Source organism: Microcaecilia unicolor, unplaced genomic scaffold (genome assembly GCF_901765095.1).
Source record: "Microcaecilia unicolor unplaced genomic scaffold, aMicUni1.1, whole genome shotgun sequence".
NCBI classification, from domain to species: domain Eukaryota; kingdom Metazoa; phylum Chordata; class Amphibia; order Gymnophiona; family Siphonopidae; genus Microcaecilia; species Microcaecilia unicolor.
The window spans coordinates 97,709-108,294 of record NW_021963249.1 but is presented as its reverse complement, the minus strand read 5'-3'; the positions used below and the strand labels follow the sequence as shown (position 1 = coordinate 108,294).

At 42.7% G+C, this 10,586-nt stretch overlaps 1 protein-coding gene across 1 annotated transcript in view; it reads right to left on the bottom strand.

The window, feature by feature from the left end:
* Positions 1-282: 282 nt before the first annotated feature.
* LOC115459106 (ras-related protein Rab-35) overlaps positions 283-10,586 on the bottom strand; it is a 47,327-nt gene continuing 37,023 nt past the window's right edge. Inside the window, exons 3-6 of the mRNA XM_030188971.1 lie at positions 10,030-10,153; positions 7,690-7,814; positions 6,334-6,458; positions 283-1,401 (exon numbers count right to left, since the gene is read on the bottom strand). Coding sequence (XP_030044831.1) covers positions 1,273-1,401; positions 6,334-6,458; positions 7,690-7,814; positions 10,030-10,153 — 503 coding nt within the window. The 3' untranslated portion in view covers positions 283-1,272. The remainder of the gene's footprint in view (positions 1,402-6,333; positions 6,459-7,689; positions 7,815-10,029; positions 10,154-10,586) is intronic.

Below are 10,586 nucleotides of genomic sequence, written 5' to 3'. Positions count from 1 at the left end.
CAGCACACACACACAAAATAAATTTGAGACCAGAGTTTAGAAGGACATAGATGAGAGCAACATACTAGAAAGTAAGAAAACATAGGTTAACCAGTTCAGCCAGTTTTCCCAGTGCTAACGGTACAGGTATTGTTTTTAGAACACCAGCACTGGCAACTGCAGGGCTTCATAGTATATATCCAAGATCAAACCAAATGCAAATTCACAATATAAACCTGAAAAAGTGTAACAGATAAACTGTTTGGAGGACTAAATCAAGAACTAAAGCTTTAGATAGTGACCTTCAATTTAGTAATTTTTTTTTAATTAAAACATGCTGCTTGCTCATTTTAATATTAAAATTGTTAAGTATGGACACAATTACCCATAGTCCACAACCAACCACTAGAGATCCACGATTCACATTTTATTTCATTTTTCCTACTTATGGACAGGATAGTACAAAAACAGTTTTGGCAATATTTTTCTTATTAGAAAAAATGTTCTCTAGTAAAGTTCAGATTCTGGTCTAAAATATGAATGCAATTAGCAGCCAATAAAAATCCAGATTGAAAAACTCAAGATAATTTGCTAGTTTAAAAATGTTTATATCCACATTAACTCCATTTCTGCTTATGAGACAGGAAGTTTTATTCTGTTCCTTGGTTTGACTTTTAAATATTCTAACAAATTAAAAAAATGCAGAAGAATGAATGAAAAGCCAGGTCCAACACCCAGCTTGACACAAGCAGAGATGAACACCATTTTCTCCACTATTTCTTTCAAAAGTGGAACTAGCATTCAGGATTGACCAGTACTAAGAAGATGGAAGATAAAGCAAAATAAGGGTAGTATTGGTTATAGTATACAGTATGTACAAACTTTCAAGTTAAATCAATCCACGTGGTCAGCGGCGGGCTGGTCTTTTCTTGTTAAGTACTCTGGACTGAGCAAAAGAGAAGGTTAACAAGAGTCCAATACTGTACTACCTTCTTGGCATGACACTGGACTACATAACAGTGTCTCAATAGAAATCCTGGAGAACCATCTCTTTTAAATAAACAGCACAAGTGAGAAAATGCCCCAAAAGTCCCTGGAAGCAAGACAATGCCCAGAGACAAAATTTCCTTCTCACAACCAGATTCCCACTGGAGGGGTCACAGTGTGAGAGCAGGGGCTCTGCAGTAGTCAAATTGCTGAAGTGAGCGCTCAGTGTGAGAACAGAGTCTCTGCAGTAGTCAACAGCTGAAGGAAGCGCTCTGTGTGAGATCAGTCTCTGCAAGAGCTGGAGCATTAGCAACACCGCTTCTTCCGTTTACTGTTTTTCGTTAGTTTCACCACATCATTTTGTTGCTGCTGTTGCTGCTTTGCTAAATTTTCTTTTTTAGCACGTAGGACTAGCTCAGTAATGCAGTTAAACATCTGAAAAAGATCAAATACAATTCATTTGCCCTTATAATGTGTTAAAATACACCAAAAAGCACAGAAAAACAAGACTCACCCCATACACCTTGTCCTTTTTTTACAACCCCATAATACTAGAGATTTTCAACCCCATCCTCTGGGCATACCCAGCCCACTGCATTTTCAGGATCCAAAATGAACATAAGAGATTCATATGTACTGCTTCTATTTCATGCAAATCTCTCAGACATAGTCATTGTATATATTCTGAAAACCCAACTGGATGGGTATGTTCCGAGAACTGGGTTGAGGATCAGTGCTTTACCAAGAAGTAGGACCATGCTTATTGTGGATAAGTGACAGGAAAACATTGACTATACATGTAGTTATCTCCCACCTTTGCATCAGAAGTAACCTACCACATAACCACTCCAGGTGACAGACATGAAAACAATATCATCCCCAAAGCATACTTTAACTTACAATACAATGCCTATACAAAAGTAAGTGTATAATTTTCAAAAGCTATCCACAAATGTATTGTCAGTCCAGTACAAACCTAGTTTCCTTAGCATCCTGCCAAACTAGTCTGGACAAATGGCATTATGTTCCCTTTCCTACCAAAAGATGGAGGCAAACAGCTGAAAATTCCAGTGACATCACTGGGATAGGCTAATGTTCTGCTGGAACTTTCTAGTATTTCTCTACCTCCAGCACAGGTAAGGTTTTTCAGTCTGATGCTGGGTCTAGGCCTAGTGCCATGGTAGAGCTTAACAGCCTTGCTCCAGCCCCTGGTCCGTTAGCTGGGGCCAGTCAACCATGGAGCTAGGTCTCTGCAACCCCTAGCCAGGACTTACTGATGCTGGATGGGTAGTCAGGCTCGGTATCAACATGGCCCCTGCCTGTGGGGGTATGGGTCCCCTCTCCCTCCCTGGGGACCACTCTGTGGCTCTGGGTAGTCTAGATTCTCCAACAAAAACAAAAATTGGAGGATCTGGGCTGCTGTTGAGGCACAAAGATTGACAAAAAAAAAAAAAAAGATAAAAGCATCCACCTTGGGAGCCTGGGGATGGGGATTGTTGCAATGGTCAGGTCAACCACATGGACAGGAATACTGGCCAGCAGACACTGTATTGCCTGCAGGAACTGGCAGCTCAGAACAGCTGCTAGTTAATTTTGCCCAATTTGGAGTGGACCATTTTGTTTGGTGGAAATAGCCCTAGAGGGGGTCAGGAGAGGTCAAATTGGAGGCTGCCTAGCCTACAGGACCCGCAGTCTTGACGGGCTTGGCAAGAATGTAAGCCAATCATTTTCTCCTTAGCTGACCCATCAGTGGTGCAGTAGTCCTGGGAAGGAGGGGAACCTTGCAGGGGGGTTACTCCCACTTCTAGACTGAATCCAGAGCATGGTACTCCTTGTTAAGGAGGTCCTCGTGTGGGATAATGCTGCTCCTGGGACTTTTTTTTGGCAGGGGGAGGGGTAAAAGGGTCCTTGTGGGTTGTGCCCAACCAGGCAAGGTGGCTCAGAGTGCAAGGTGGGATTCCTTGGTGGTCCTAGAGAGCTTGAAGGCATCCTTTCTACTGGAAGATTCTGCACTGATGTACGGTCAGACCAAACCTCCCAAGGTGGAGGCAGCAGCGCAATACTTTGTCACTCAGCAATTTGAAAAGAAGTAAGAGCTCCCTAACCTCATTGATGCCATCAGGGAGGTGATGCAGCTGTCTTCTGACTCTGCATCAGAGCCAGGTGAAAGGACCCACTCCTGAAGAGCTTAGTCGAGACCTCCCCTTCAAGGCCTTTCCCCTCCAGAAAGCAATTGCATATATGATGCTGACAAAATAGGAGTTTAAGGGGGTCCTTAAAGGAGGGGGGGGGGGGGGGGGGGAGGCCCTTGATAAACTATTCCTTGCCACTTGAGGAGACTGACAAATACTGATGGATCCTCAGAGTGGACGCCCTTGTCACAGCTACGACTAAGACGACTGTATTCCCTGTGGAAGGGGGCAGTGTTTCAAGAGATGCACTCATATTTCCTCTTTGGCCCCTTACAGGGAAGGTGCAATGCAAGCAGTTAGCATGCTTTTGGGATCCTCTAGATGGCTCTGGATTGGCCTCAGAGGCATTCATACGTGGATTTGGTGCACCTGTTTACAGGCATCTCCCCAGCACTTCTCTGGGCAATGTTTCCTCCAGCAGCAGCCAGCGGAAATAGTGGAGCTGGATCTTTTCTGGCTGAACTAAAGGTGGACAAAGTGATCAGACCAGATGGCATGCACCTGAGGGTACTGAAGGAACATGTTCTGGGGGTTCTGTTAGCTGACCTTTTTCAATGCTTCTCTAACAGTTGGGAATGGTCTTGAAGAACTGATGAAGTATGAATATGGTCCCTCTGCACGAAAGCAAAAGTTAGCAGGAGGTTGGAAGTACAGGAGGTTGGGAACTACAGGTCGGTTAGCTTCATAAACTATGTACAGAGTATCGCTCTACTACTTGCAGGAAACAAAATGATTTCCCTCTCTTGGATCATTTGTTTGTACTGCTCTATGGGCTGCCCAAGGGTCTAGCAGTTCCCATGCAACCATAACGCACTGGATCAAGGCAGCTATTGAGGTGGTGTACATTTGCCAGAACAAACCAGTTCCAAGGGGCCTCAGGGCCCATCCTGCCTATATGCTCAGGAACCTTGTGGACACTGCGTTTTGCCCGAAGACATTTGCAAGGCAGCTACTTAGTGGTCTCTTCACTCCTTTGTGAAGCATTACAAACTTGATATTCTAGCCAAAGACTGCTCGGCCTCTAGCAGGGCAATAATCCAGGGGACCTCATCTTCTCCCCATCAGTGAGATTCTGCTTAGGTATGTACTACTCGTCCAGACTAGTGTGGCCGGGGCACTAAGGAAGGTGAGATCGTCTCATACCTGTTAATTTCCTTTCCTTTAGTCCAGTCACACCAGTCTGGAACCCGCCCTAGAGGTCTACAGAATGGGAACTCCCTGGGCTCTCTGCTTCTCTCTCTGTATATCTGGTTTAAGTTAAAGGTTAATTATGGAATTTAAATTATGCTGCAGTGGCAGATGGGGGCTTTTAGGTGGCTCACAGGACCTTATGCTGCTTTGGCAATGGCATACTAGAAAGTTTCAGCAGAGCATCTAGGCATCATCATTGATATGTTGAAACCCTCTGCTCAATATGTGGCGGAGGCGGCTACGAAAGCAAATAGAATGTTAGGTATTATTAGGAAAGGAATGGAAAACAAAAATGAGGATGTTATATTGCCTTTGTATTGTTCCATGGTGCAACCACACCTCAAATACTGTGTTCAATTCTGGTCGTCGCATCTCAAAAAAGATATAGTGGAATTAGAAAAGGTACAGAGAAGGGAGATGAAAATGATAAAGGGGATGGAGTGACTTCCCTATGAGGAAAGGCTAAAGCGGCTAGGGCTCTACAGCTTGGAGAAAAGACGGCTGAGGGGAGATATGATAGAGGTCTATAAAATAATGAGTGGAGTGGAAAGAGTAGACGTGAATCGCTTGTTTACTCTTTCCAAAAATACTAGGACTAGGGGGCACGCAATGAGGGCATGCAATGAAGCTAAAAAGCAGTAAATTTAAAACGAATCTGAGAAAATATTTCTTCACACAACATGTAATTAAGCTCTGGAATTCGTTGCCAGAGAATGTAGTAAAAGCAGTTAGATTAGCGGGGTTTAAAAAAGGTTTGGATGGCTTCCTAAAGGAAAAGTCCATAGACCATTATTAAAATGGACTTGGGGAAAATTCACTGCTTATTTCTAGAATAAGCAGCATAAAATGTATTGTACTGCTTTGGGATCTTAAAGACAGGTACAAAAAACAAATATCAATAAACAGTCATTCAACGATACCAATACAAATAGCATCTCAGTTGCTCAAAATTTTTTATACTGTATTATTCAACTCCCACCTCCAAACCCACCCTGACCCTCCACCTCCCACTCCCTCAAGAAACACAACCAGACCCAAAGTCTGTTGCTATCAGTGCCACAGACTCAAAACTTATCATTGTATAGTCCCCTCTAGACCATCAAGATCCCGACATATACACCTCTTCAAGTAGTTTGGAAACCAGTTACACACGATTTTATAAACCTGCTCTTGCAAAGCTGTATCTACAAACTTCACAGGAGAGACACAGTAATTTCTGTAAAGTTTCCCCACTAATTTCAACTCCCAGATCTTGCAACCAACCATCCACTCACTTCTGAATAATTAACACGGACTGATCTGCACTTAAAACTATGTATTAAAAAAAAAAAAAAAGAGGGGTGGTCTGAATTCTCTTGTCATTAAGCAAAAGAAAAGTTTCTTCAACCCTCTCTACCTCATCTTAAGATAGCACTTGTGGAGGAAGGGAATGGACATAGTGATGGACCTAAAGGTGAGCAAAATAGTCTTTAGCCTGTAACTGATATAACTTCCTCCTTTAAACCCTGCCTTCACATATGGAGGAGCCTTTGTGGTCTTGAAAATTCATTTTAGGTTGGTCCTATCATCTTCTTGCAGAGTGCAGCACTGCAAGGTAATGCTGACATGTGGCTATGACTATGCTGCAATAGATGGAGGTGGGAATTTTTCAGCTCAGGCTAATAAATGCAAGTGTCAAATGAAGATCTTGCAATGGAATCAAACTAAAGCTCATGACAATTTAAAAAGTAAAAGTACACATTTCACTGTACCTTTGTTCTTCTCTCAGCATAAACAGAAAAAACAAAACCCTGCTGGAAACAAATCTCACTCAGGTTTCTGTGCATCAAACTATAATTTTTAAGCTTGGTTGCAACCTGTGAGCTAGTAACTTCTGAAGAACTGCCAAAAAAATTTACACTTATGTAGAAATTACAAAATCACAGTCCCTTAGTCACAAAGACTCTGAGCACATACCTTTCAGAGAATTAAAACTACTACATACCTCTTCAACATTAATATTTTCTTTGGCACTGGTCTCAAACAGCTGGATACCCATCTGTCCTGCAAACTTATAGGCATCTTCTGTCTCCACAACCTTTCGCTCTGGATCATCATTCTTATTTCCCACTGAAAAGAACACAGTAGTGAATCTTGTCACTCACTATGCGAGATCAATAATCCATGCATATGCTGCATACATATGGTAGGTGCTACTTGAATATGCACACATAAAAACGAGACATGAGAAAGAAAGTGGGTTATCCACAAACAAATTCTTTTCACATGTGTATGATATGAATGGATATCTTATATAATAATTTCTCAATCTGCATCCCTGGACGGCTGGCTGGCTAGGTTTATAACCGTATGCAAATGAGCTACTACGTAATCGGCTCGCCTCCAGTCTTCCCTTTCCTTCCCTCAGTGTCCCGCCCTTGTGGAAAGAGGAAATTACATCGGAGGAGGGTGGGACACTGCGAGGGAAGGAAAGGGAAGGCCGGAGGCGAGACGAACCTGCTGCCGCTGCGACTTGAGGTAAAATACACATTTTTAAGGCAGGGCGGCAAGAAGGAAAGGAGGGCTATTGTGGGACAAGAGGGCAGGCAGGAGAGGGCTGGGGTTGAACTGGAACTCGGGTGCTTAAAAGGGAAGGGCAGAGGAGAATCGCTAGACATGGAGGGGAGGGCAGGGGATAATCGCTGGACATGGATGGGAGGAGAGGACACACAGGAGAATCGTTGGGACATGGGTGGGAGGGCAGGGGAGAAAGGAGAAATCACTGGACATGGAGGGGAGGGCAGGGAGAATTGCTGGATATGGATGGAGGAGAAGGCAGGGGAGAATTGCTGGATATGGATGGAGGAGAAGGCAGGGAAGAGAGATTTAAAACATAATTGCAATTAGATGATAGCCTTGCTAGGGTCAGTTTCATTTTTCACAAAACAGGCTTTTTTTGCTTGTTTTTATTAGTTGATGTGCACATGATGGGAAACTCCTTAAAACTTTAGACAGGATCTACTTTTTTTCAAGTTAATTAAAATTTTATACACCGCCCTCAAAACAACCTTTCTGGGCAGTTTACAATAAAGGAGTAGCCGCCTAGTGGTTACTGCAGTGGCTTGAGAACCAGGAGAATCGAGTTCAATTCCCAATGTAGCCCTCTGCAACTCTGGGCAAGTAACTTAATACTCCACTGGCCCAGGTACAAAATAAATACCTGTACATAATATGTAAACCGCTTTGACTGTAAGCGCAGAAAGGTGTTATATCAAACCTCATCCCCTTTCCCAATAAAATATTTGTCCCTTTTTGCTTCAGGAAACAACCTGTTGAATACCATATCTTTTGCTGCACTCACCTAATATCCGGCACACATCATCACAGTTCTGGTTAATTTCATGTAACCATCGTTTCACATTTACAAAGGATTCTGCACTGGTGACATCATATACAACAATAACTCCATGGGTTCCTCTGTAATATCTATTAGCAGACAAAAAGACAGTGTAAGGCCCATGAAAGATTCCAACTATTTAACCTCCCCTTACCAACCATTTTTAATTTTCTTTTCATTTGTATTTGTTCTACCTTTACTAAAATCAAGGAAGTTTCAGTTGTATATCTGATCTCATGCAAAATTTAAGTGAACACACAGCAACCAACATAGCTAAGCAATAAGGGTGTGCATTCATGAATGCACCTTAAAAATTTAGTGTGCTCTAAAATTTTTAATGCACTCCTGGGCTATTTTACTAAGGCGCGTAGGAACCTATGCGTGTCCAACATGCATCAAATTGGCACTACTGCGTACCCAGGTGGTAATTCCATTTTTGGTGTGTGCTCAAAACACGTGGAAGAAATATTTTCTATTTTCTACCGCAGGGTCCTTACCTGGCGGTAATCAACAGCTGGCAAACGCTACATGCTTAGCGCCTAGTTAGCGTGTGAGAGCTTACCGCTAAGTCAGTGGGTGGTGTTAAAGTCTCAGGGGTGAAAATAGACGTGTGATGGTTTTTTATTTGCCACAAGTCCATTTTCTGGCACATTAAAAAAAATCCACTTTTTTCCAGGCGCACCCAAAACGTGCCTACACCAGTGCAGGCCGCTTTTAGGTGCGTCTTGCACCTTAACACCACAATAAGTGACAAATTAAGTTTAGTCTGCATTAGAAGCTCCCTATTAAAACAGATATACAAAACTAACCAAAAAACACCTGAAAATCAGGAAACATTGGGGGGGGGGGGGGGGGGGGGGGGGGGATTTTTGCCTGTGCATATCCCTATTTAAATCGAACCACTGTAGGATCCACAGGATTTCTGCTGTTGTAGGGCACAGAAAAAATAAACCAAGGCTCAGGAATTCAGACTTGACTGTTGGATAGGTTTACAGAAGCAGGAAAGTCACCTGAATCATCTACATGCAAAGAACTGGAGCAGATTCTAGAATCAGCACCACAGTGATCTGCCCAGCCCACTCTCTGGCTGAGAGTGGAATCTACTGTGAAAGTATTTTAATCATGCCTGTTCATTCTCTTTCTTTGAGTCCTGTTAGACCAGTCCAGACCAGGTTGTGTCCCTTCCCAACCAGAAGATGGAGGTAGAGACACTAACATTTCTAGTGACATCACTAGTATAAGGGCTACTGCAGCCTGGAATCCTTCATTATGTTATTGTCCAAGTAGAATCAGGAAAGGTACCCGTTTTAAATTCCCCTTGTTCAAATATATCATATAGTAATGATTTTTATTTTTAAACCACTGAAGAACACACAAACCAGCTATCCAACACAGAACCCTTTAGCAGTACCTGATGCCACAGTCTTCTAGGATGGGCCCTTGATTGGTCTAGCAGAACTCAAGGAAAGGACATTAACAGGTATGATTAAATTTCACCTTCATTATAGTCCAGTGGGATGTACAAAAGCAGTCCTGCTGGGACAGAGAAGACAAGGCCCCATGCCATACATCTACATCTCTGGCATGGTATCCTGAAGTTAGGCAGCGACAACCAAGTTGCCTTGCACAAAGCCTCCATAGGTATCCACCCAAAGATGTCACCCGAGTCCAAAGGAGGTGTGCTACATGTATTTGGCTTCCCTCTCCAACAGAGGGCGCTGCCTCCAAGGTCACTCTGCTCCATTGTGCCATATAGGTCTTCTCCACAGCTCACAAAACGAAGCACACAGCCTAGTGAACCTCTTAAGGAGTGTGCAATCACAAGAGAATGCCACCACACTCTGTGCCCATCCACTTCATATAGAGGTCGTGGGCAGAAAGATTCCTGCACTACTGAAAAAGTCATAAACGATGCAACAACTGGTGATGTTGCTGGAAAAGTCAGTATCTCTACCCTCATCTGCTGATCAGGAAGGGACATGATCCATTAATCTGGACTGGCCTAGATAGATATGAAAACAGGAATTAAGCAGGTAGGACCATCAAAGGAATATCAAGGGCTTTAGCAGAATAAAAAAATAACCTCTCCATTAGAAAACAATGAAAAAACTAAGTGAAGGTAACAAAGCAAGCCGTTATCCATCCACAAGTTTTCTACACCCACACACAAAACTAGCTTGCAAGATATGCTGGAAACAGAGGTATGAGAATGTGATGAGACCTCGCCAGTGGGCTAAATCTATTGATGAAGTCTCAGTCTTACCATTAAAAAATAAATTCACTGGCCACTCAGGCTGAACTTACGTAGATGTTATAGTTCTGAAGCGCTCCTGTCCTGCTGTATCCCAGATCTGGAGCTTCACCTTCTCTCCATTAATCTCAACTGTTCGTATTTTAAAGTCCACCCCTATCGTGGTGATGTAGCTACCTAGAGAGAGTATCAAGATACAGAATGAAGCTTAACACACTGCAAATATGCTGTCTGAAGGAAAAGATGAGAAAGAGGAGCTATGAAACATTTTAAATGTTTAGCAGGCTTCAAAAGGAGTACAGGAAGGTGCAATTTCTTCTTGCTCCCTTCTCCCCTTTACTTTGTTGTAATTACATATCCTGATAACTCATTTTTATTTAAACCCAGTGTAACTGTGCTGCTTCTTCACTGACCAGATGAAGGGAGCAGAGTTCTGAAAAAAAAAAAAAAAAAAAAAAAAAAGGAGTCACAGATTTTTTTAGTCCAAACTGAAAGGTTAACATGAATAGTTTAGCCACAGAAAAATAAATTCAAAGACAGGGGATCTCGACATGAAGCTAGACAGAGGGGAGAAGACTTAGAGAAATTAGTAGCAAATCATTCTTCAGCG